Source organism: Anopheles stephensi, chromosome X (assembly GCF_013141755.1).
Source record: "Anopheles stephensi strain Indian chromosome X, UCI_ANSTEP_V1.0, whole genome shotgun sequence".
NCBI lineage: Eukaryota > Metazoa > Arthropoda > Insecta > Diptera > Culicidae > Anopheles > Anopheles stephensi.
This window is the reverse complement of record NC_050201.1, coordinates 2,428,791-2,455,617: the sequence shown is the minus strand read 5'-3', so window position 1 is coordinate 2,455,617 and position 26,827 is coordinate 2,428,791. Positions and strand designations below refer to the sequence as shown.

Below are 26,827 nucleotides of genomic sequence, written 5' to 3'. Positions count from 1 at the left end.
TAGAATTCTACACACACACACACACACACACACACACACGGTGGCGGCTTAATGGTGTTGCATCGCTGGGGGTTTTGCAATTTGCAGCCCGAGTTCTGTAGCCCGTGCTGCATCCGGTTTCCGGCTTTTGGGATGTAAAGATGGCCCCGTCAAACCCCCCGTTACCGTCTGCACCACGCGTGAAGGTTCACGGGATTGCCGGAGCTTACAAAATTTATTGGCCAGAAGGAAACCTTCCGGCACCGGTGAGCGGCAGTGCCCGTACGTAGTTTCGTGTCCATTTGCAACAAATTAACCGGGGAAGGTGGGCCAGATCGTACAGTAAAGCGTGTCCATGCGTGCGCAGATAAGGAAAATTGACGGCGTTGCAAATAGTTGGCGAAGCTGGGATTTTTCGGGAACGTTTCGGAATGATGTCTGCTACGTCGCTTACTTTCTGATGTTAACCAAAAACTGGATGGATAATAGATGAGGTAAGTTTTTTTTTCCCCTGACTCCAACAAAGTTCAAGTCAATATCCAAGGACTCTCTCAAGGACTTTTTGGGCGATTTTTTTTTATTCTCTCTCTCTCTCTCTCTCTCTCCCAGGTTGCTACAATATTCTAGTTACAGTTTTGATTTTGTTTCCTTGACACTCTGTTGCCTGCTGCCCGGCTGACATGTGCGCGCACCTGTGCTACCCTTACGCGCCCGGCTCAATTATTCGCTCGTAAAACGATGAGGAACCATATTTTCGTAGCCACCAACGCCGACTCCTCCACCGCCAAAAACATATTTATCTACCGGGCCCACCCACAATAGCGCCACGGAGTGGAAAACAAATGGGCCATCATAAATCCTGTTGAAAAATATTTAATTGGATGATGAAGTGGAGCCCACCAGCCGGGGTGGCATCAAACCCGAAACCGTAACGAAGTTGAGTGCGAGCAAGGTAGTTGTATGCCTGGTTTTTTTTTGTGCCTACCCCGAGTTGTTGTTGTTTTTTATCCTTCTCTCCACCTTCCCCTCCCCCCCCGCCCTCATCGTAACGTTGGAAGGAAATTTGAGAGCCCTCCCAGAAGAATGGCAAAACGGGGCGAAATAATAAATGATGGTTTAAAGGTGCAGGTCAACGCGTCAGACATTGCTGCAAACATGAGGATGTGCTTTTCTCCCCCCTCTTGCTGCTCTCCTTGCGGTGGTTCAATGTTTTCAGTTGCTTTCATTCGTTTCGAAGCTGGAGGTAAGTGAAGCAATTATTTTAAAATGGCGTCTGACCGCGTCCGCACACGTTGTGTTGTAGTTAGAACAGGAAGAAATAAAGTATTATTGGTGGCGCCTGCTTTTTCGAGAGGTACAATTGCGAACTAGTGCCGTTGGTACAGGTTAGCCATTACTTCATAAACCTCCCACAGTTAGTCTAACAGGCAGAGAATTAGAGAAGTAGCTCGTCTGACAATTGCCATTTGACAGCGACTTATTAGTAGACAGATATACAATGACAACATCGAAGCTTGCAATCACGCTTTGATTGTCTGCTTCTGCCTGCACATTCGCCTGTGTGTGTGTGTAGTTAAGCAGCGAATGAACCCTTTACGTTTCATCCCTTTCACTGTTGATGATAAATGTCCTTTGAAAACTCTGTACATCAATCATGTTTCCGTGGTCTGGAAGCGAAAGGGGGTGGGTTTTTTATCATTATTGTTCATGTTTCCTTTGAAGCCTCCTCATGGGCAAGTCTCGTGTCGGCAGTTGGAATGTCGACATCTGGACAGTTTAATATGCACAGATTCCGAGTGTATGGGATATCAATATATGTTCATTACAGGCATATCTCATTTTTCCAGCTAGACTGGATATCCAGTAATGGCGAGTGAAGTCTTCACGCGGTTGTAGAGCCAAATAAAAACAAGAAGAAAACATTCACCCGTCAAGACTGGTTATAGAATCCCATCCGGACCCATTTCTCCGTAGCGAAGAACTATAAAAAAGAGTTTCGTAAGCCATTGCAGGGTTTTCACGAAACCAAATATCGAAGTTCACCAAATTTTTAGTGAGTTACCTGATTCACATACACTTCTGAGACGTGGACTCTGTCTCAATTCGACACATACTTTTTTTTCGCCTTCGAGAGGATTTTCTGACTGTTGCTCCTCAACTCTACGAAGTATATTAGAATAAATGGTTGTGATGAGGACCCAACCCTTTTAAGGCCCTTTAGGGTCGTCGACGTGGCAGTCTCCCAAACAGAGATGATGTGAAGTCTTTGATGAGTACGTCATTAATGCTGAGATATTGCGTGAGTAGACAACAGCACTACGTGCTTGAGGGCTTCTGTGGCAGATCAGGTTTGTAAGCTTCTCCCATGCATGTGATTAGGGTCTTGGTATCATCTGTCTCATATACAAGAAAGGGAGATTAGGAGATAGAGTTTATTAACTCTTCTTCTTCTCCTGTGGCACTACAACCTCGAGAGGTCTCGGCCTGCCATTTCTGGCTTTCTGTGACTTAATTTTACCCGTAGAAAAGTAGTCAGCCTTTCGTACGGGGAGGCGGTCTGGATGGGATTTGAACCCCGGCCCTGCCGTGTGAAGACCGGCGCCGCTGTCGCCTCTGCCACCGGACCGCCCCTAGCGTCAGTATTACGGAGTTGAAGACTATCAGGGTGTCGCTACTACAAAATCGCTCAGTCTCAACTTTTGAGTTGTGTCAAAGAGGTAGAAGGACCCTCTATCACGCTGCACTACGGGAAGTTTACTACTCACCGTGATCTTACCCATTCTTCAAAAAATCTTGAAGAATTTCTTATGTTTGCTCTAGCTGCCGCATGCATGTAATATATCGATCCACGAAACCCCTGCCCAGCATGACCTAGCAGATTGTCAGGGCAGACAGCAAAAGGAAGACCGTAGTAGCAATGCTCTTCACCACCGACCGATTTGTATAAAGTAGAAGCGAAATAGCTAAAATGAAGGATACATAGCATTATATATATCTTGAAGCCGCTTCACGTCTGGTGCCGCTTCTTATGATAATGAGAAAATTAAAAACTGATTCTTCGATTGAACGGCACTCAGGGGGCGAGGATAATCGGATCTGTGTATCGATCTTTTGCCGCTCTGATTTTTCTCTCTGCTTGTTCAGCCACCAAGAAGAAAAGATTCTCGTGCATTCGGTTTGGTTTGCGTTAGCTGTCGCCTCATGTTTTTTTTCCTATGTTCAATTCAGGATTCCTTCCACATTTTTTTGTTGTTGCTTGTTGGCTTTGGCATCCTCCTGTGTACTGTGCTGTACTGTGCGAAATGGTAGGTGGGGTCGGCTTTTTTTTGTCGCCTTAATTAAAATCGACTTATGACAAGGGTCAGGGTAATTAATTTTCCTCCCATTTTTGGTGGGAGCTTTTACTGCGCGGCCCTGTTGGCGTGGCGGATGACGAAATGCCTACCGGAATGCTTAGGGAACCACCGGTACCGGTACGGCGAAGGTGCCGGTCCGACGTTTATCATGTTCTGTCAAGTAGTTGTCAGTGTTGCGCCCGGTCCCGGTGGGAGTACAGAGCGTACCGAAAGCGTGTAGCAGCGGGTGGGGTAAAAAATGGCGTTGAACACGCGCGGTAGTGACGGTGGTCGTGCATGGATGTCTTTTGTACTTTGTGTGCAGAGTGGGTCGACTGCATTATCGTGGTCGCGGATGGATGGGAGCGATCCTAATTATTAATGTGCGTCACTTTCTCCGTGCGAAGAGGTCACAATTGTAGGAGTTGCATTTAATATCTCGGAACGCATCAAAAGACTACGAGTGATGAGAGAGAGAGAGAGGGGGAGAGAATGAGAAAGAAAGAGCGACCTTTCTCCATCAATATCTCTTCTTCGTTCGTCGATGGGGATGGTGAGAGCCTTTGCAATGTCTCGTGCAAGGCTTAGCATCTGCGCACAGACTACTGCAGCGATTGGAGCTCCTGAACCATGTCGCTTATGGTCGCCGAGCAAACACCACGACGACGAGGTAAAAACCATCCACAGACATTCCGTTTCCGTCGAGCTTTTTTTTCCCCCATCCTGGACAGAAAAAGTGTAGTCGAAGGATCATTATTACGATTATCAACTTTCATACCTCGTTGCACTTGGCAGCATCGGTGAACTTCTGTTTGTTCGTACACATATCTCTTGCCCGGTCACTTCCTCGACAGTTGGCCCGAGTGTATGGGAGCGTCTGTTGCTGACGTCAGGACGGAGCTGGTGGTGTGCACCGGTCGGCAGGGAGGAAGATTTAGTCCGAGATTTCCGCGTTTCCGCGCCGATGACCGACGACCGTTGTCGATGGTACCCCACCTTAAACTAGGCCTGGACGCGTTCCAAAGTGTTCGCCGGTAGTGGCGGTGCCAACCGAAAAATGTGCCGAACCGGTCAACCGTGACGAATGGAGAAATTTACGATGCAAATAAATCGCCGATGCGCCAAGGCGCCGAACGGTTCTACCCCCGTCAGGGCACCAGGCGGCCGCGGATGTCAACGTTACGGGGCTGTATCCTGCGGGCCCCTTTCGGTACGCGGGATTGCACACAAAGTACGGCCCAATAAATCCGATTGGGGCTGGGGTTAAACAAACAGTCAGCCGAGAGTTAAATCGAGTAATCTTCACGACTTTTCCTTGTGGCATTAAATGAGCACCAGCAGTAGCAGTCGTCCCGGGCTGTTTTTACGACCCAATCCAGCCAAAGTGATGAGCGCGCTCTCTTGCTCACTCCCGCACACTCGCTGGATTCTTGCCGCTTTTAATTGTAAATCGTCAATCGTGCGCCGGGTTTGAGTGCAAGCGTCATGCTACCTTCTGTGACGCTCGACGACTCTTGAGGACATCATAATATTCAAGCAGAGCAGGGACCAACCGGAGCAGTTTGAAACAAGCGAAAAGAAAAATCTCACTCGTCGATATCTTGAGATTTAGTCGACTGACTTGACACCCCCACACGTACTACATAATTACGGCATATAAAAAAAAAACGAGGCAAAGGTACCTACACTTTAACCCCGAAAATCTCGCTCGTCACATCGACGGCCGTTTCAATTTACGACAACCCTTAACGTACTTCTGTTTATTTCGTAGTGAATTAAAATGCATTAAAATTCCTGCTTGCGCTTCTAGGCGCTTATGGCTTGGGGGTGGGGAGGCGAGAAAAAGTGTAACGCGACTCTAACCATGCCGACGCCTTCACTTGAGGCTCAATTGAGATCACGTGGGGAATAATGTCAGCGAACGTTTGAATGAGTCTTCTTGGGAGCGCTGTTTTTTGTTTGTTGCGTGGATGGTTTGTCGTTGTTTTGCTCGATAAATTTATGGTAAGTATTAAAGAGCGTTAAACTTTTACGCACTGCACGCCCTTTGTTCTTTGAGGGCGAAGGATCTGAGTGTCTGAAGAATTTGGAAAGAGATGGCGAGATCGGTTTCTTTCTTAGCTTGAACGATGATTTCACAATCGGCGCATCGATCTGGTATCGGAGGTAGGTTCGGAAGGTCATTCAGATGAATTAAACATGACAGGTCCTCCGTCTTGGTGGCAGCTCGGTGACCCTGTAACGAAAATGGTCGATCAAAAATCTGGACCAGTCTGAAGCGTGTTGCCCAGCATAATGCCAATTCATCGTAAGTCGCCCGAAGAGAAGCAGTTAAAAGTTCAAGATATTCACAGTATCTGGAGAAATCCCTGTTTCTACGCATTGGTGGGTAAGTAGGTAAAAACTTTGGAGACAATAAGAGGCTTCAGTTTGAGAAGAAACGACATCGATTTTACTATCGTTACCAAGCTCTAACCTGCTTCAGATGCGAGTGTCTAGGTTGTACTCTAATCTTCTCAAGGTTTCTTCAGGAGGCTTCAAGCTTTAAAATTCTGTCTTCTAGAATTTATCCACCCTACTTTGGAACGCATTTTAAATTCCCTAAAAGTCTGAGTGATGCTTTTGTAGGCAGCGTTGTTACTACAGGACCCATTTCTTATTGGATACAACGGGTTTTCCTTCACCAAACGGTTACCGGGGTTTGTAGTAGCTACCCCACCCATCGAGCCATCAAACGAAGCATCGTCATTGAAGTCACTCCCTTTTGGTCGATGACGGTTCCCGATGATGGTTTGCCGTGCGCTCTGAGCGAAGCCGTGCCCCAAAAGCCGGGGACCGAACTCTCTTGCTCTCGCGCTGTTTTGCCATTCGGCCTGGTGCTTATACGCCCAGCATCCTTCGTTCGGGTCACGCTCGGAGCCACGGTGTGCGTGCTCGGCCGTTGTCGTCGGATGCTGGCTGGCATCGAAGATCCGGTCGGACCGCTTGTCGACGCATCGGAAACCGTCCGGCCAGTCAGTTAGCACAGCAGCCCGACCGCGTACGGACACACGGGGCAATAAAACACGGATACACGGGAAAGAGTTTCGACTAGCGCCGTTTAAGGAAAACTGCCGTCGCAAACTGACCGACGAGGTTTTTGACTAGCGAAGAAAGTGGCTGACGAATTCACGTGCTTCGGTTCGTCGGTTGTGGGTCGTGGTGCGTGTGCGGTTCTTGGCCGAGTCCGCGGTGGTTTCTTGTGAGTAGGTGCCAGTGGAGGGAACAAGTGAGAGAAAGAGAGAGAGAGAGCGAGAGAGAGAGAAGAAAGAGAGGGTGAGGGGGGTTGTGAAGAAGGGTGTGAGGGAGAAGGAAGCACGTTGTGTGGTGGCAAACATCTGCAACTTACCAATAAAACTAACTCGAGCCGCAAGCTAAAGTGAAGGCTTACACGGCCATATAAAGGCTCCGATGCGTCAATAGTGGTTGCGGATCATCTTGAAGACTCTTTTGTTTACGATGGTGCGACCAGCGAGATCTCAGTCGGACGATTGGTGCGTGCGTGGCTATTCAGTGATCGGTGACAGTTAATGTCAAAGGACAAAGGGCACACAACTTGATCGGTTTCTTTTTTTCTCCTGGCGGTGAAATGTGTGAATGCTTTTATATAACAAAATGGAGATCTGTGGGACTTCAGCTTCCATCCGATGTGCGACTAATTGTTCCCCAACCCAAAAGAGCAAATGACGGGTTGACGAGACATACCGATGGTTGAAAGTGAAACAAAAAACAATTTCAAAAAAAACAAAAGGAAAAACCACACAGCAACAAAACACAAAAGGACGGCAGGAAAAGAAATCCACGCCTCATAAAACCAACAAACGCAATGAATGTCGTTGTCACTGGCAGAATGACATTCGCAATAACGTAAAACCGAAACTGTTTGGTCCGGTAGAATAGGTGACTGTGCCACACACACACACACACATACACACAAAAGGGGTGAACAAGAAGAACAAGAAAATAAGGCGTGGAAAATGAAACAGCACACACACACACACACACACACACACACACACACACACACACACACACACAAGGGCCGCGATTGCATCGAGGCCTCACCAACAAAAAAGGAAGAAAGGAATCCAAAAAATCAACACAGAAGGGAGCATTAACAACAAAACCCGACAGAGAGGAAAGGAAGGGAAAAAAAAGGAAAAAGAAAAATGGACGCAATGGCACCACCGTTTTGCATTTATCCATTTATCCTTGCGGGTGTTTCGGGAAATCGGGATATTAAAGCGAGTAATGGAGTGGTCTGTATAACGTTTTTTGTTTTCTTGTTTGCTGCTGCTTGTGTGTTTGCCTGTTTTGTTTTTTTTCTCTTCTCGCTTTCCTCCTCTCGGCATCCTTATGCCAGCAACATTGGCCGGTATGTGACGGAAGCAATATGATTGTGAGAAGCTGGTTGCCACCGTGTCAAAATGATATCTAGCCGCAATACAATATTGCGGCTGAGTCAAATGTCCCGTGTGAATTGTTGTGATGGGGGAGAGCGCGAGCAAAAAAAAACAAAACTCCCGGGATGCCAGACAGCTTGGTGCAAGTGATGATAACACGGGACTTTCAGCGTCCAGAATAGTCGTTTTCAACAATGCCATCGGTTTGCGGTGCCGTATATCGTTTGAGTGGTACAGGACTGCTTAGTTGATGCTGGGAAAGGATCAAGATTATGGACCAGTTTTTGATATCTTAGGAGCTGCAGCTTTTTTTGGGGCAGCTTTCCATCACAATCAACCATCATCGTTTCATCTTTCAACTTATCTTGATGCTATTCGGTGACATTTATCATAAGTCCTCAAAGAGTTGCGGATGGTTGGAAGATCTAAGATGTGTCCTGTAGTTAAAAATATTGGAAAGAGCTCTAAACACCGATCCCTGCAATATAGAGACAGAAGCTATTTGGTTCGGATAGAATCTCAGAACTGACTGTAGAAGTTACGAGGAAACTTAACTGAAGATGCCAGAAATCCTCAAGAATCCTTGAAGTTGTAGAGCCTATGAAGAAGAAATCCTTCCATAACTCATAACCAGAACCGAAGTTCACTAACGCCTTTTCTCGCTTAAAAAACGCAAAGATTCTTGTAAAGTACCTAGAAGTATCAACCAAAGTTTCTACCACGTCGAGTCAAAGAATTATCTCTCCAGTATATCAAACCACAAATACCTACGGCAAAACCTTGAAGAAGTTAGATTTTTTTTCTTTCACTCCCGTTGCTAGCAATTTGTCCCCAGTGTTTCCCGTAGGATTATTTGGTTCCGATGACCGCAAGCGATAAGATTTTGAGGTGCCGGATGATAATGGATAATGTATTGACTGCGGTTACACTTTTTCTCCATCCAGCTTATGTTTGGAGCAGCGAGTTCCAGACCTTAACCACACTCTTCTCTCTGCAGCGACAAGTAGCACTAGACATAGCCTGTGGTTTGGAAGGTTTAAGGGCGATTTTTTTACAACCGAGCCATCACGGGTCAAGTGTCGGAAAAGTGGTACTGAACAATTATCTACTTCCAGCACGAGAACAACATTACTCAGTGCAGATAGTGGTGTAAAGTGTTTATTACAGTAAACCGGTAGCTTGGGAAGGAAAGACAAAACGTGAAGTGTCGTTAAAGTCCTCCGAATATCTGTGTCTCGGCCATTACGCATCACGTTTGTGTGAGCTGTTGTGTGCGTCCTAAAATGACAAGTGGCAGGATTGTTGTATCTAGTGGTACGCTCTAGCACGCGTTTAGTTAGCCAGTGTAAACAGTTGTGCCGGGACGCAATCGAACAGACGCTGCAACAATCAAACCATTCGCACACCAGCACACCCGGAGTGGCATCCAATTAACACATGCACAGCTATATCGCTCTTGGCCATAGGATGCGCCTGAATGGTAGGCTAACCGCAGCTGTCTTATTACTGCAGGGTAAGTAGCGCTCGGTGACACTCCGCCAGTTCTTTCTTCTTTCCACTTGCTTCGAGATCTCTGTGCCTCTGTCGCCGCCGGGTAGATTATACTTCCGAGGTGATTGATTGGATATAAGCGATTTAATTAATATTGACACTTTTGCTTCATCACCACGATTGGGTGAAAGCGGATTGTGCACACACACACACAGAAGGACATTCAATTTAAGCCCGACAAACAAAAACCCGTTCACCCGCTGAGTGGCATCGCTGAGTATGGGCAGGGCGATCCGATCGGCACAGGTGGTGATGTTAAAGTGTGTGGCGAGAAATTAGGTTGAGTTTGTATGGCAGGTTGGGCTGGACTGGTCAACGGTGGCTTACGGCTCAGAACACACGTGCGGTAAATTGAAATAATTTTCCGTTTCATTACGGTTGGGTTAGTTTTGGAGAGACTTTGAGGTATTTGGCCATGAAGTCGTCGCTTTTCCTGGGTTTTTATGGTGGTTTGATGGTGAGTGGTGAGGTTGGTGAATTTTTTAGGGGCGATAAATGTATTCTGAATTTTATCCGGAGTAGTAGTTTGTAGCTATGGAAGGATCCATCTATCTACTTCAGGTCGTTTGTCATCCAGAGAGCATCCGGGACTCCTTCAGTGAACTAGGACTGAGGCCTAACAGAGCACTACTTATCTCACAACACCTGATTGCGCCATCTCATACGTTGAGCTTTTTGAAGCAGTAGTCCGAGGTGCTTCAGAATACTTAGACTTAGAACTTGTCTTAGAAGAGTTGTCGTTCTTCATGCGCACTATATGTCCTAGCTGGTGATGTAGACCAGATCTGGGGTTTCAGATCATACTCGGCTCCTCACAGTGACACTGCAACTCGCGATTCAATATTCCAATTCCTCCGAAGTCGAATTTTAATTTTGCAATCATATAAGAGAATCTTTCAGTTTGGAGGAATTTAAGCAATCAACTATATCTTTAAAATAGTGGTGGTTAAACATAAAAATACTGTCTTCCCTCAAATCCCAAATCTTCCCTATAGCTGCATGCAAGACTCCACTATATGATTGCAAAGTTCCTCAAAAGGACACCCACATGACACACGCCAATTCTAACACCTTTTTGATTCATTCGCCTCTCCTAATTCGGCTGAAGTACCAAGACAGAGTGGACCTCTTGACACTGTCCATCAACTACTCACCCTCTTACCGATAACGCGTGCCATTTCATGAGATCCTTTTGAGGTCAAAAAAATGGACAAATCCTTTCCAAACTTTACCTTCCGCTTTCGATAGTCCCGAACGAACAAACTGCAAGCTTTTGGAAGGTTTTGGTTTTTCTCTCTCTATTCTATCGTCACCACAGTTCTTGCTTACACATGCAGCACCAAGCACCAAGATAAAAGATCTTTGCCCCAAAACAATCTTAGCCCAAGTGGCATAAGGCTAGGTACATAACCGCCACCGAGCTCGCACAATTTACAGCGAACGCATTCGCCGGGGGATTCGCTGGTGCGGTGTGTGTGTGTATTTTTTTTTGTGTTTTTGGTCTCTGTGTTTGTTTTTGCGACCCAGTCGTTTTATCATCCCTTGCACAAATATAGACGAGAACACCACTTAGCTAGCTGGAACAATTTTCCATTCGACCTTCTGCCTCGCGCGGTCTCTCTCCCTCTCTCTCTCTTGCTCCTGTGGGAGAGGTTTTTCTCAAGTGCCATTCATGATGCTAAGGGCGCTGCAAAATGCTTAGCTCCTTTGTGACCATTAGCGGCCGTTTTGTGTGGCTGTGTTTAATTTTGAATTGCTGGAAAATTAGTGTTGCGGCCTGGAGCGTGGAAGTGTGTTTGTGTGAAGAGCGCGTCACGTCATACTTCGTGCGTTTGCGGTTTTCTTTTTTGGTGCGTTCTTTCACCGTGGTTTCCAGCATTACACAGTTTCTTGTCTCGCGACCGAAATGTGTTTTTCTTCTTTCTTTCCCGCGTTTGTGTGTGTGTAGATGTTTTCCCATGAATGTATATGCTGCTCGCTAGCGCTCCTTCCCCGTTAATTTTAGTTTTTCATCCTCATCGTCATCCTCATCATCTGTGATGTTTTTTTTTGTTTGTTCCCGTGCCGTTCCGGGTGGTGTCGTCGAAACATCGGTGCCGCGTCTGTATGGTGGCCGCGTTCTCGGTTGAGCGGTTCGGCGGATGCGGCACAACTCCGACGCGCCATAAATCATGCTGACAAATTACTGAGTGACAGTTTTATTTTCTTGTCGCAATTAGTAAAAATATCCTCTCCCGGAAGTAGCAAGAGACAGAAGCGGAAGCCCTCCGGCTTCTTCTGCGTGGTGCTTTTGCTCTGTCGTGTGGGATTTTTTTGTTGCTATTTGGGGTGCGACATGTCGCGAGCAACGTACTCCCATCGAGCAACTCGAGGTAAAAGGTGTAATCTTTTGCTTTGGCACCCCGTGCCGCGAATAAGTGATTTATCGTTCTGTCATGGCTGGTGTTTGGTGCAGATTTTTTTCCTTGCTGTATGGTTCCCTTTTGTTGCGATCTTCTTCCGGGTGTGTGTGTGTGTTTTCTTACGTATGAAGGCTGAATTGATTCATCATAACTGATTCAAATGTCGCAATGGTGAAAGCAGCTTGGAGACATTACTGTACATGCAGAGCAACAACAACAAAAACGAACGAGAAAAACGGTTTCCTCTTGCTAAAAGCCGTTACGGTTGAAAACCTGTGAATAGATGGAGGCGCCTGGTAGCTTGTGAAACAAAGTTGTAACATTCGTTCGGCGATTGATTTTTCAGCTGTGAATTGAGTGCAATCGATGCGCAAGCAAGCGAACGAATAGTTTGATCATTTATTACTGCTCTCCCATTCGCTGCACTGGAAGCTGATGTTTGTTTTGGACGTTGAAACGGATTTTTTTCAGATCACCGACTCAAGCTTTGATGTTGGACAGCAAAATGAAAAATGGAGGTCGAAACTCCCTACATACGTTCAAGGATGCTAGATATTATCTTTTTGGTTTTTTAAAAATCACTTTCAATTATAAGATTGAACTATTTTTGTTAATTAGACTACATCGAACGAATGTTTGAGGAGCTTCAAGGCTATTTCATGGTACTTTTGTAGGCCTCTGAGGGCTCCTGGCGAGTTTTAGTCAGTCTTAAGAGTAAACTTTGTATTCGTTTGCCTCAAAGCTATTCCTTGAAGCTTATCTAAGATTCCATTATATGCTTGAAATATTTGACTATCACTCTGAGACGTTTCCCTGTATCCCTTTGACAATTAAACCCTGTATCTCTTGTATAGAACTATTGTTAAGATCTTGCTGTCTGTGATACCGATAATAAGTTCTATATTGGAGCAAGTGTTAAACTCTTTCGATCGTATTGGTCAATTATTTCCTGGAAGTAGTTGGTTACAAAGTTTGTATTCCCAAGAATAAGGTCTCAATAAAGTTCTCTTCACATTAAACAATTTTCATTAAGCCCGTACACCGCTAGATTTAGTTTGACTTTGCAGAAGTGAACCTCGCGATATTCACACTGGTCCAGAATTAATCAGTGGTTTTGCTGACATATATTCTACCAGCTGCACGCTAACCACAACCGCTGGAACATTTTACAGAAATGCTTCCAGTTCCAGTTCCAGGAAACCTTAGGTAGAGGAATAATAATGGATTAGTTCCAGGAATAAGCGTTGCGGCAGATGCAGGAATCGAGATATTCAAAAATTCACAGATTCGATCCAGATTGGATCCTTGATGACGGATTCAAATAGATTCAGATTCGATTGAAAGTCGATCGAATTCTTAATGACTCGTCTAGAAGACTTGTTTTGAAGTGGTACAGACTTTAAATGCTCTGGAGCATTCTCAGACTTAGAATGCTTTGCATTCAGTTTCGGAGTTTAAGAGCTGAATCTCGAGTGGGAATTTTATTTGAATTCCAATAGATTCCAACACTAACAGGAATCGAGGAATATTCCAAAGATTCACTTCAGGAGCTCCTGTCCGATAACATCGAAGCAAGTCTTGAATTGTATATGATTTGAAATAATGTTAATGTATATATCATTTGATTCCTTTCTCCTCCATGACAGCATTAACACTCGCCAGATGTCTGCAACTGACAGAAATCACCGTGCCGGAAGTGGTCGATGTGCGCGAAACGGTCACACTCTCCTGCACCTATGACATGGGCACGCACAAGCTCAACTCCGTCAAATGGTACAAAGACGAGCGGGAATTCTTCAGGTAAGTTTTGTGGCGGTCTCTGTTTCGTAGCTCCGAGGTTTGCAGCAGGTGCTCTACTTTCCATCCAACAGATACTCCCCGATGATGCCCAAGAGCTTGATGTTCTTCGATGTGGACGGTGTGACGGTGCTGCAGAACTCGACGGTACAGTTCTGCAATCAGTTTATGTGCAGCATTCAGCTGCACAATCTCAACATACGATCGAGCGGTTCGTACCGGTGCGAAATATCGGGCGACGCACCGGAGTTTAAGCTGACGCACGGCGTTGGCAATATGACGGTGGCCGGTAAGTTACATATCACAGCGAACCAAACCGAGGAAAGGCTTTACTTTGAAGCTTGAGAAACAAGTTAAGGGTGAACTTGTTTTTTTTTTTGTTGCCGCCGGGTACATAAAACCAACCCTCTAGCGAAAAGCGAAAGAAAAGTTTCACTGACTCTTATCCAGGGCGGTTGAAAAGCGCAAATGCGCTTTACACAACTACCATGCAAAGCTATTACAAACCACTTTACCCCGTTGTTGTTGTTTTTTTTCTGTACGGTTCAGTTCAGGTCACAATCAAGATATACACGGTTCGCTCGCAAATGAATGCTTTCATTGCCACTGGAGTGGATTACAGCTAATCATTTTGAGCTCGTTACGGCTTTCCGGTTATTATATGAAGGACGCTCCTGGTTTTTCGTTGCTGTCGTTATATGCAAGAAACACGTCTACACCCGGCAGTCGCTGGTGTGTGCGTATGCGTTCACCCGGCCGGACCAGACGGAACCAAAGCTCAATCTCCCAAATCCCAGTAAAGCAATAGATTATCGCCTCAATGACATGTGTTGAACCGTTTTTCATGTGCCTCAACCGAATACGGCAATGCGTACGAAGTACGGTGGCAGCCACTATTTACAGGCGCTCAGGGACACTGGGACTGGACCGTAATCCCAGCACTAATGCATTCTTGGGGTGATTCCTGGGTAACCGGTAACCGAGACCGGCTGATGGTTCGGTTTGCGAATGGTTTACCTGGTAATATAAGTTGCTACCCCGGGGCAGGACTAACCGGACGCTACCGGCCATTCAAAAGTTGAAGCTGCTGAAAGTGATCACCATCAGCAAATTTTGCACCCGAACGTTGATGAACTATGCAGCCTGAATATTCAAAGCTAATTGAGCGATGCCATCCATATGTCTGGTAACTGCAACACATCAGATAGTGTTTTGGAGTGTGCCAAGCTCCAACCATTGCTGACGATTAAATGGTTTGTTGGGGAGATATTATTTTTAAGAAGAATCACAACCTTACCGGCTGTGCGAATCTTACCATCACGGGATGGATTTTAAGCGAAATCCTGCCATGCTTCTTAAGAAACATATTTCTTCGACATGATGCCTTGGTGTTATCTGGCTGTAAATGGGGAGGGGGAAAAAAGCTCCAGAATTTGGAAAATTTTGTGGTTTCTGTGGCGTTCTTCACGAACCCGTTTCGGAAGGCGTTCGCTACAAATAACGCATCGTGGAAGAATCCGAGCTGATGCAAACTCAAGCATGGGGGTGAAAAATGTTGCAAAGGAAGAATAGAATTTTTGGTGGCGTATTTGTTCACTAAGAGCATTCCCGAAGGGCAGGACTGCAAAAAAAAAACATTTTTTTTTGCAAAACAAGCTATGACGGTAACGTTTTTGTCTAATAAAGGGCAGACAAGAGGTTAAAAACCGCAACGCTCACATACACAGTTTCCGGCCACGAGCCGGTGGTAAATTCTGAGAAGCAAAAGGAATAAAATGGTCAATTCATCTATTCTTCTTGGGATGAATCACGTTGCGAGCATCATGCTACACTGGTACTGGCTCCTATAGCTACACCGTGAATTTACACAATATCGAGTTGGTTTTTGTTAAACGCTATTGAGTTTTGGAATGATGAGTTTAAATATTTTTTTTCTGTTTCTATTGCTTTCTGCAAGAAGTCTTGTTTTCATGAGCCCAATTGACACTGGATCATACTGACAATATCCTCTTAGCTGCACTAGAGAGGGAGGCACCAAAAATATAAAGGTGCCGCTATGGAACGTTTCATCAGTGTATCGATAGAGAAAATTCCTGAAATACTCAGAGCACGTCATCTAGGTAGCAAGCAGTAGACAACCACGCTTTCAAGGAAGCCTGAAGCAAAGGGATTGTGCAGCTTGTATATGAAGTGTTTAATGATAATCAATTGACTCTCTATTAAAGTATAACTATTCCGATCATTGGATTTAGTCGTTCACTAAATGAACTAGCTATTAGCAACAACTCAGTGGATCGTATACTATGTTGTAACGAAGCGCAGACTGAGACATTCCCAAAAATCATAGTGATTGTAAAGCTGGTTGAAAATAGCTCTCATCATGCTGATTGAAACCGTCCGACTGAAGCTCTGCGAATTATTTCGCAAGCCTCTAAGAGTCCTTGATGAGGCACACAAAAAAGCGCGTCAATCTCACCACTGATTAAGCTTACCGCAAAGAGGCGTTTCGGGCGTTCGTTCGTCGAGAATCGAGAGTCGTGGCTGTAGTCCGAACAGTACGCATCGACTGGCGTAATCCGAGCGTGTATCGTTAGGACTTTTCAATGGGAGAAGCCTTAGAGCGTTTCGTTGAAATGCCTCAAAACGCGGACTCTACAACTCTCTGTCCAATAGAGACGCGAGGTATTCCAAAACGAAAAAGGTGTTTTTGCACAGGTTGGAGCTGCGAATCTTCCAACTGATGCTGAGTAGGATCCGTAGCATCTGATTATGTCTGTCAGATGGGTAGGCCTTAATCGGAGAGTTTTATCGAGGAGAGGTTGGAGTTTGGTGATACTGTGATCAAATTGAGCGTTACATCAGTGGTTAGTGAGAGCTCGCTTCGAACACATCAGGAACTCAGCATGTCTGAGAGGTTTTTACTGAAGAAGTACGCAGTCATTACAGTGCTTCTCGGCAGCGAGAAGGCTTAACGTCATTGGGCTGTACATCAATGTCTCGTAACAGGTGTTGAGCGAAAGACAGGAGGAACTGTCAGGAAATCTCCGTGGTTGGCTATAGAATTCTCGCTATACATTTCCTTCAACTCTTCAACACGAGATACATAACTTATTCGATTTAACCATAAGGTTTTCAAAAGCCTTAGCCCAGAATGGGATAGGATATCGAGTCAAAAGCCACCAGAATATCAGTGTAAATAACATCGACCAGGTATTTGGCAATATTGTCGACGAAATGTGTCTGTAAGCACTCTCCCTCTCTCTCTCTCTCTCCCTCCTGATGAAAGAACCGTTTTACCGTCAGCTGAATCCAAACAAATATAACACACGATTGCACCAATTTTTGGCACAATGCTACGAGATTTTGCAAGCAGCAGTCGTCCATTCCTGTTCCATGCAATCGTACGGCAAACGTAGCTAAACGATACCGCAAGTGGTTCAATTGGTGAATGGTGGCTTTTGCCAACTCGCCTTCCCATTGCAATTCTCCATCCCACCGGAGATGCTGTTGATCACTGTATCGAAAGAAATCATTTGGAGGCACTCGGGCGTTCGGGTGCTTCGGGATAAAATATTTTACCCACCGAGAAAGCTCCCTTGGGGTTCGGTATGCAACAACAAATAGCATCGAGCATACCACGAAATGTATGGTCGAAATGGGTGGACTGCAGGACCGCCAGGATACGAAAGTGGAACCCCAAAACAGGCACGATCAGCCAAAGGGCTACGCGTGGCTATTCATGGCCAAACATCTATCGGGAAGCAGCAAGACAGGAATAGCTACTTCTACCCCTCAAAAAAAGCTACAATATGCAGAAAACGTCGTAAAATATGCTTTAAGATTCCGTTCATTTCTTGTGTTGCGCTGTGTGTGTGTGTGTACAAACAAAACAGGAAGGAAAAAACAAAATTGGGTAATCGCAAAAATTGTGGCTCGAAACGATCGAAATCGTTCTACGGAAAGACCTTTTATGAACTTGGTACGGGGGAAGAAGAGCGCGGTAGGGAGAAGAAGGACAGGCAAACAAAGTAACAATAAAGCGAACCGAAGTTCGTTCACTCTCGCTCTCTCTTTCTCTCCGTTTGGTGTGAGCAAACGATAAAAGCGATAAAGAAAAAGGGGAAAAAATTGCCAGTGAAAACCGATTTAGAGCGACCCATTGAACAGTGAGCTCTCTCTTGGCTAAAATTGCAAAGAATGAAACGGTGAAACAAATCTTATTTAATATTTTTTGCTGAACTAAAGAAATTTCCTTATTAAAAGCTGATATAGCAACAATTTTAAATTTTTAAAATTTGATACCTCATGGTACAAGAAACTCAAACAAACTTCATAAAGTACTTGAATTGAATCACAACTGCGTTTAAGTCTGATATTTTTAATAATCTGGTTATTGATCGTACTCCATCTCCTAAATCACCAGAAGTACCAGGCGTCTCCATTGCGATGGTCTTTTCGTTTAAGGTATCTTCTACCACTTTTAACTCTGGGAAAGAAATTTATTTTTAAATTTTTAAAGGAAGCTACTTTTAGTAAGCGACATAAGTAGATGATCAAATAACAAAAAAATCAACATGAAGAAATTATTTGTGAATAGTCGCTGAGTTACCAGAGGTACCAGGCGTCTCCATTGGAATGTTATATTGGTTTAAGTATCTTCTACCACGTTTTGCATTGGGAAGAAATTGCGTAGTTGTACTTTAGACATAAAAAATATTATTTTAAGCTTGTTTTTATTTTACATTATCAATTTAAGAAATTATCTGTAAATATTCGTAAAAATAAAAGCTTTACAAGGGTTTGTTCTTCAACTCTCATATGACCAGTGATACTAGGCGTCTCCACTGCGATGATCTGTTGGTATAAGGTATACGTTTCCACTTAACAAACGAGCATGAGGATTCGTCATTTTAAAATAAACACTTTTTTTTTATTCATAAAGAACGGCCTGGCCGTATTGCTAAACACTTTTTTGAAGACAAATCTCATTGAAAAATAATTTTATGCCTAGTGCCCATAGTGCATTAGCGGCACCCTAATGCTACTGGCTAGCAGGATAAAAGCGAGGGAAACGATTTCAATGGCCAGGAAGCAATGGCAAATGGATCTGGCATTTCCTGGTAAGGGAAGCGAAGGGAATCGTGAGCTAGTATTGGTGCGTGTGCCTGTGTGTGTGCGTTGCATTTTTCCATCGGGATGAAGTATAATTTTAAATCTTCAAATTATTCCAAAACACTCGCTACGCTACCCGTAATGGTGTGCAGGAAACGGAAAGGGTAAGCCGGAACGGGGTGGCTTTTTTATGGGGTCGAAGAAATGAATCTTGGAAAACATGAAACACCCCAACCAAAGGAGGAGAGCAAAAGAAAAAAAAAAACGGACAAATCATGTTCTAGCGAATCGGCGTCCTCCTTCCGAACGATCATCATCGATACGCATACACGACAGCGCACTGCTCTAGTTTCGTAGCCGTCGCCTAGGACGGATGACATTCAACCGCCGCTTTGAACGGTTCCGAGCGAGATGCGAGGTATGTTCTGCTGGTCGTTGAGCAAAACGGGCCAAGGCTTTTTAGCATTTGATGATCCGTCCCGGCGGAGGCCTCGGGGCAGTCGGGCAGGATGAGATTTGATTATTATTATCACATTCTCATGACCCACGAAGAACCAGATTGAACCAGATTTCCTGCATTCTCACGACTGTCAGGCACTTTTTTTCTCCCTCTGCCTCTCCCTCTCTCTCTCTCTCTCTCTCTCTCTGTTGTTCCAACTGGTGTTCCCGTGCGCAAGACGCCGTACTTGTGCCGTGCGCTCAGGACACTCCCGACCCGATGTTCTTAAGTTTCTTCCCTGTTCGTAATGCCTTTATGTTTATCCTAGCACAATGGACGGGCTCGGGCTCGTAGCAGCTCGGGCCAGCGGGAATTGCCCGCAGGATGCTATGCTTTCATGGCTCGTGGAAACATTAAGGCCCTCAATGGGGCTTCCCGTGGAGTTGCCTCGCGCGTTTATAGCCGCACCAGCACCAGCGCTATTCGGAGCTAGACGCCCTGCTTTCTTACGAATTCATTGGTGCACTTCACCGTCTCGTGCCGGAATGGAGACAGGCGAATGAGAAACTCTCTATTCAGTCGGCTCCTGCTGCTGCCGACCGGCCGTCTGTCACAAAGGCGGGAGGCAGAGAATCTTTTATCATTCGAAAGCTTAATGTAGTGGAAAATTTATTGTTTCTCTACGATGACAAGGCAGATTTTGGATTTGGCAGGAAAGTCACTTTTTCCTTGGTTAATTTCATTTCGCTACGCCAATCGTTTCATTTAGCTCCGATTTCTTACACGCTGAGATTGCCGGGCGTTTCCTCACACAGGAACCGTATGCAGCACGATATCATCCATCGCGGTTTTAATGTGAGTTCCCGCGCGCTGCTGCTTTCCCCGTACCTGTGCACTCGCGTATCAGTCCCAGAACAACGAATGGAAACTGTCCTACTGTTGGCTGATGTTCGCGTGCAAACAGTCGCTTACAGAAAACCGGAGCGCTTTTGTTCTTTTGATCGTGTCTCGATTCTGCTTCTCATCTTTAATTTCATCCAATCCATCATCATTGTCGTGTGGTAGGGGGCCTTGGAGTTTTTTGTGCGCTATTCACCTGATTGCAACAATCGATTGGAACCGATTTGTACTTTGCTCGTAATAACCTAAAGCAAACAAAAAAAACCCCGATGGGAAGGCGAAAGTTAGAATCATTTGATAAGCATGGATTTGTTCTATTCCAGTGAATCAACTCTTTGTGAGGTAATGCTCGGGGCGAGAAACAGAAAATGAGCTAGCTGCAAGCAATTAATTAACCATGGCCATTGCGCATTACGCCCGGAGCTGGATAGTAGCAATTATGATCGTTTTTTGTGTGTGGCATTAAATGAGTCGTTAAAGCAATCCCTTTGAAAAACATGTAACACGAGTTGATATTTCCAATGATGATTATCATAATTTGTTTTTGTGGAATACTGTGCCTACGGTGGGAGCAGTCACGGTCTTCACACGGAGCACGATTCAGTATCAAATCCTGTCCAGATTGCATTTTCATAAACGCAAAGGGCTGTAAAAATACTTCCAAAAAGTTCAGGATGCCCAAAATGGTAGACCTTGAGACCTCTTGAAGTTGCACTACAGAAAATTGAGAAGAGGGAAAACCTCAATGAAGTCCAGAAATCCGAAATAGTAGACCAAGTCCTCTTGAGGTTCTCAACGAAGATGAACTTCTATTTATTCGGCCACGATACCAAGACCTCTTGAGGTTGAATTGTAGTAATCAAAGAGGCAGAAGAACTTCAATGAAGCTCAGTATGTCACAAATACTGAAATCCGCAAACCGAGACCTCTCGTAGCTGTCGACGAAGAAGCTTTCGGAGCTCAGTAAAGTCCACGATGACAGAAATGACTGGCCGAGATCTCGTGAGGTTGTCAGTGAAGGAGAAAAGAAAAAAAAATCCTGAGCTCATCAAGTCCTCTTGAGGTTATACTACAGTCATCGTTCAAGAAAAAGGACTTCATTGAAGCTCAAGAAGCTAGAAGGGGCAGAAGGTGACCTCTGAAGCAGAAGGACTTCATGTAGATCATACAGGCAAGTAGTAGCAGGCTAAGACCTCTCTTGAGATTCTACTTCATTTATTGCGAAAGAAGAAGGACGTCAATGAAGCTCATGAAGCCGCGAGACCTCTTCAAGTTGTAGAGTCCACGACGAAGAAGAGGAAACGGTAGCTACAGCCAACGAAGAAATAAAGTTCAATGAAGTCCAGGATGTCGAGCAGGCCGCAAGCCTTCTTGAGGTCGTCAGGCCAACGAAGTAGACGAAGAACTTCGGCAATGTCCAGGATGTTAGAAATCGCAGAGCAAGACTAGAGAGAGTTTAGAGTACTTTAGTACCGATTTACATGCTTAGAAGTTGGTTGAATGTCAACGCACTATCAACACTAAGGCTGTAAGCCAATGTAATGAAATTCCACCAAGAGTGATACAACTCCCATTGCACTTGATGTCTCTTTCACCGGGAGATCAGTTGGAGGATTCACAGTACTCGTACTTGCAAAAACGTTCATCTCAATCCTCTAGAGTTGCTGTCCCACGATCAAGGATTTTGACGGCATACCCTACTGCTCCTCTTTATCCTCAGGGATAAACGTGTTTTGACCGTGCTTCATACCAACCGTTCGATGGCGAAGGATCTAATATCGCTGGCAAAGGGGTTTATCCGGAACCACCTCCTCCCAGTGAACCGATACGGACACTCTTGGACTGGGTCTGGAAGCGTGTGTGAGAGAGAGAGAGTGAAAAAAAAATCGAAATCCGATTTTAACCGCCACCGAGTACCAACTTTCAGACTCTTGACGACCCAAACACCCAACCAAAACCAAAACAGCCCGTCCGTCCTCATGTTGCGTGTCACTTTCACTCGCTTGCCTACCGGATACAGTACAACCCTTCGTTGCGTGATTTATCGACGTGTGGAGCAATTCCTGTAGCTATGTGGGTGCTTGTGTACGTTTGGTGTTTGGTGCACCCGGGGACCAACCTACGCAAGCCTTTCCACTGTCTGGAGCTATCCAATTTCAAATAGGATTTTCGAGAGCTCCTGCGTAGTCCCAACTGTCTCAATGTGTTCGGGTTGGAGAGACAATTCAAAGCCTTCGAAAGCCATCTTAGAAACAGTACAGCTGATAAAGAAACTGTCAAACTGGTGGGCGCGCGAGGCGTTGGAATTGGTGGACCAGATACGGAACTTAAAATTTCGACTCAAGATTTGTGTGGTGAAATCATTCTAACGCTTTACGCTATCCACCCGCGGCAGTAGAACGCTCTCTGAAATGGATCTCGGTACTTAGCTGGATATCGATGCGAGCCCCATTTTATTTGCTGGTTAGCGTGTTACATTAAGCACAATAAAGTACCTACCAATATCTCCAATCCGCCACGCTGCAGTGCCACAAATTGATCTAACGAGCAGCATAAAATGCATATCAACAATTTATCACCTGTGCCAACCTGCAAATGGTCGATTATTGATTGAGCAAACAATGGCGAAAAAAGCCATCTGTTTTATTGAAAAAATCACTCTCCCCCCCCCCCCCCACACCTAACTGAAATCTGAAGCGTTGATAAACGTGACAAATGAGCCGGCAGCATGAGTGAGAGGGTGAGAGAGTGCAAACATACGAAAAAAAAAGTCGTCAATAAATCAACAAAGCGATCTACTGCCGCTCCAAATCAAATTAACTGCTACACTAGGATTTATATATTGAAAATTATCTCCCTGTTATGAATTGAATTTGAATTAATTAGTATGCGTAACTGCCTGGCACCAGTCTAGCGCCAAACTTCTACAAGGATACGCGAATAGGTGTAATTGATTGGAGATAAATGAATTTCCAAACCAGCCGGTGTACCGGCGTTAGCATTCTTCTCTGTTTTTTCGCTCCTCAATCCATCCACACCGCACTTATTGTGTTTGCATTAATCTGCCCCCCAATACTACACTGTGTTTGTGAGTTTGTGTGTTTCTAGCGAGCGGTTTTGTGGTTGCATGTTTGGTACGAGATATAGCTAGAGAGAGAGAGGGAGAGAGAAAAAAAAGTTTCACATAAATAAATGATAATTAGGTCCACACAGGTATCGTTCCGACAAGCGACGGACACAACAGTTCCGGCGATGGATGGATGAATGGATGAATAGTGCTGCAAAGTGCTGTTTGAATTGTCAATAACTAACTGATTTGTTTAGTTATGTGTTAACAAAAAACAGGGGGTTGTTTTTTGTGTGATTGTGGTTGGTGTGGATGGTGTGTTATAGGGCTTCTCGATGGCGGATAATGCATTTGGTGGGGTCACAACAGTTAATATTGCTGACAAACGAGGATGGATGCAAGCTGGAAGAGACATACAAGGAGTCTTAGCTGTCAGCTAAAAAGCTTGATACGACAAGATCGAGTTATTCCTTGAAGGAAATCCTCGAGTCAATAAGAACTTCTAGCTCCTCAACACGTAGAGTCCTAATTAGCAGAGGTCTAATCAAGACTCTAATGACGAATTTTTGTTACTAATATAGTCAGCAAAACTATTTACTTGTGCCGAACGCGACTGAAGCTCAAAATAAGTCAAACATTGTTCTTCCTGCTGACCATAGAATCCAGAAGTGTGCACTATGCTCGGATAATCGGGTTATTATTGATAATCTAACAGATTGCCCCTCAACATTATATCAATCTCCGTATCTAAGGTAGCTTATACGTGGCGCAGAGTGTGATAACATCCTCAAAAACCCAACGGGCGCTTTTGTACAAAGTCACGTTCGGGACGGTCCGATCTCGCAAAAAAAGGGATTCTCAGAAGAGCCGTTGTTGAGTGATTCATTGTCTTCTTACAACAACACGTGGCGCTCGCCATTTTTCTCCTGAAACATGTCCTGCACGGCATCGGTATGTAGCATCTCTTCCTGCACCCAACTCCCAAACTCGGTTGCATAAACGAAGTTAAGCCCGGGGGGAAAACTTTTAACTGAAGAGTTTCTATTCCATTTCCCTTGTTCGTCTATTTCTGTATATGTGTGTGGATAAAAGTGAAAGGCACTCTCCAGGAAACTAGCACCCGAGAAGAAAAAAAAACGCTTCTTTTCCCTTACTAGCATTACACCTCTCATGGGGTGCTTGAGCATCACCGCAAGAAACAAAAAAGGCGAAAGAAAAGGGTGTGTAAAATTGGGCAGCTGGGCGTGTCGACGGGCATGAGATAATTATGAAAAATTAGAAAGTTTTCGGCGTATTCTTAATTACGCCAAAAGCAACATTAATTAGCCATCAATTTGCACTTTTATCGCCAGGCGTGAGATGCTCGCTCATCGGTGTTTTTGGTGGCCGTACATCCTGCGGATAGTCGTAGCTGCTAGTGGGCGCTGGAGATGCTGAAGGCGAGTGCAAGAGTGGGGTCGAGAGCTATCGCTAATAGTTGTAACAGAATCGCTTTAGATACGACTAATTGAGGGAGATGCTAGGGCAGGCGAAGCAGGTGGTACGTGCCATTTTCCTGAGGGTGCCGTTCGTCGTCACGTACGGTTGATCAAGTGTTCGGCTAAACAGTACGACTTAATTCCATCCATTACCTCAAGCTACCGCACGGCCGCGCCAAACGGGCGGGCGACCACCTGGAACCATATACCTGACGCCCTGGATATCACGTGATGCTCTCGGGAGGTTGCGCTTTTGGGGGGGGGGGGGGGATAGGGGGGGGGGGGACCGCCTGTGCCCCCGACCGGAGAAAAGGGATTATATTAATTTGTTGAGCAACTGAAATCAGCGGCCGGATTGCTTGGCATACAGCCGGCATAAAACCTTCCCGGTCCCGGCATCTCTTATGGATGCCGCACGCGCCTCAAGAAGCATGCTCCGAAATGCGGAGGGCCGTTGCTTAGTTGATTGATCCGAAGCGTGCTCCATTAGCTTCACCGGTGCACAAGTCCGTGCTCCATTAGCTTCACCAGTGCACAGTACCGTGCCATTAATTAATAATCGTAATCAATTTGCGCTCGTTGTACAAAGCCGAAGAGTTTGGGCGAGGCGTACATAAATTCGACCACTCGAGAAGGGATGTTCCTTGTCGTACCAACCGGATATAGTGCTTTTTTTTAAATATTAGCTCATTCTTCTTCTTTAACCCCATCTTCTTCACAGTCTACCCGCAGTTCGATCCTATCATCAACGGACTTCAGCATAATGGTGTACAGCACAATTACGCACTCGGTGACTTTGTTGTGGCGAACTGTTCGTCCGACATGTCCAGCCCACCGGCCCGACTCTACTGGTACATCAATGATCGAAATGTAAGTTTGGCGGGGGAGGCGCATCACACAACCGCTTTTACTTAAATCGGCCCCCAAAATTCCCCTTACAGGTACCCTCAGAATATCTGCAACCACAGCACGAAACTACGGTCGAGAATGATGGGTTCCTGTTGCGATACCGGACGCTCGAAATACGGTTCTACATCGACGAGAAGCGGCTTGGCAAGCTGAAGGGTAAGCTGGTGCTGAAATGTTTGGCCCGGATCGAATCCATCCCCCAAGCAACCCGGGAGTCCTCGCAAACCATCTACATCCCGACGACGGACGAACTACGCAACCAGAAGCTGATTAATTGGCGCGGATCAGACGGTACGTACTTTGAGTATTTTTTCCCCACGTGCTCCGTTGATCTTTAGCTCGGGCGACTCTGGGTTTTTATTTTCTTGGAAAAGTGTCTAGCGAATCCTTGCATTCCAGCAAAACATACCTGCTTGTGGCAGTGGAAAAACAAAGCATTGCCTGTAGCTCCCGTTTTGTATACTTGCAGCCGCTCGCCACACAATCAACCCAACCGGCCAGGAAACGCTCGCTCGGTAAATGGCCAGAGGCCAATGGGCTGATCCTCCCGAAGGCACAGCCAGAGCCAGCGGGTGCGATTGTTGTGGTGCAGTGCAGTTACCAATATTCGTGGAATTCGTGCAGGTTCTTCCTTCGCTTCTCTTTTGTGCAAAAAATAGTCCTTGAGTGGCTTTTGAAAGTCAACGGAAACGGCTTTAGCATATTAGAGTTTGTGGTCTTTAGGAATATGCCTTTGTTTTTATTATGGAACAAGATTTTCTGGGATTTATTGGCCTATAATGACGCCCCCGTAAGCGTTACTGTCGTCTTGTCTTCCAATATTGTCTTGGTGTTGGCTCCAGCTGTTAAACTTTTGCTCGCCTAAGATAATCTCGTGGATTCCACCATTGATTTAGCAGGGTTAAGGATTTCAAAAGTTGCAGAGGTGTTATTTAGTCTAGAATATTGCAAACCGATTGTGAAACTTTGCAGTCATATAAGGGAATTTTTTGGAGCAGTTAAGGGAATAATGCAATCAGTTGTAGAAAAAGAACAACAGATGGCCGGGACATCGGCCGAGTGATCGTCAAAAAAAACCACAGCTGAGGGCAAATCTCTTCTGTAACTGTTTGCAAGATTCCCTTATATGATTGCAAAGCTCCTCAAAAGGCCTGCAATGTTCCACTATTTATTTGAAACATTTCCCTAAGCGATTCAAGCATTTTTTATGCGGATCAAGACCCTGCAAGACATCAGACCAAATTTTGACAGCCAGAGACTCTTGCGATTCTCAGAATAACATTATCTTAATGCGTCGAACGCATCAGAAAAAATGACGTTGGGCGTGACGTTTTTGATCGTCAAGATGGCGGTCGCACCGACGAGACTCTGCCCTACCTCCCTGTGATAATCAACAAAACGGTTGCTTTATTTACA

General features: G+C 45.3%; 1 protein-coding gene across 9 annotated transcripts in view; it reads left to right on the top strand.

The window, feature by feature from the left end:
• The first annotated feature begins 6,305 nt into the window (after positions 1–6,305).
• Positions 6,306–26,827, top strand: part of LOC118503498 — a 28,288-nt gene continuing 7,766 nt past the window's right edge. Inside the window, exons 1-7 of one of the 9 annotated variants that reach the window (XM_036036902.1) lie at positions 6,306–6,555; positions 8,754–9,269; positions 13,356–13,509; positions 13,581–13,795; positions 25,224–25,372; positions 25,444–25,702; positions 25,881–26,819. In XM_036036902.1, the coding sequence (XP_035892795.1) occupies positions 9,194–9,269; positions 13,356–13,509; positions 13,581–13,795; positions 25,224–25,372; positions 25,444–25,702; positions 25,881–25,930 (903 nt within the window). In that variant the 5' untranslated portion in view covers positions 6,306–6,555; positions 8,754–9,193 and the 3' untranslated portion in view covers positions 25,931–26,819. Of the gene's footprint in view, positions 6,583–6,611; positions 6,630–8,700; positions 9,270–13,355; positions 13,510–13,580; positions 13,796–25,223; positions 25,373–25,443; positions 25,703–25,880; positions 26,820–26,827 lie in introns of those variants that run through there. The other 8 variants (XM_036036875.1, XM_036036838.1, XM_036036830.1 and 5 more) reach the window with 8 other exon arrangements.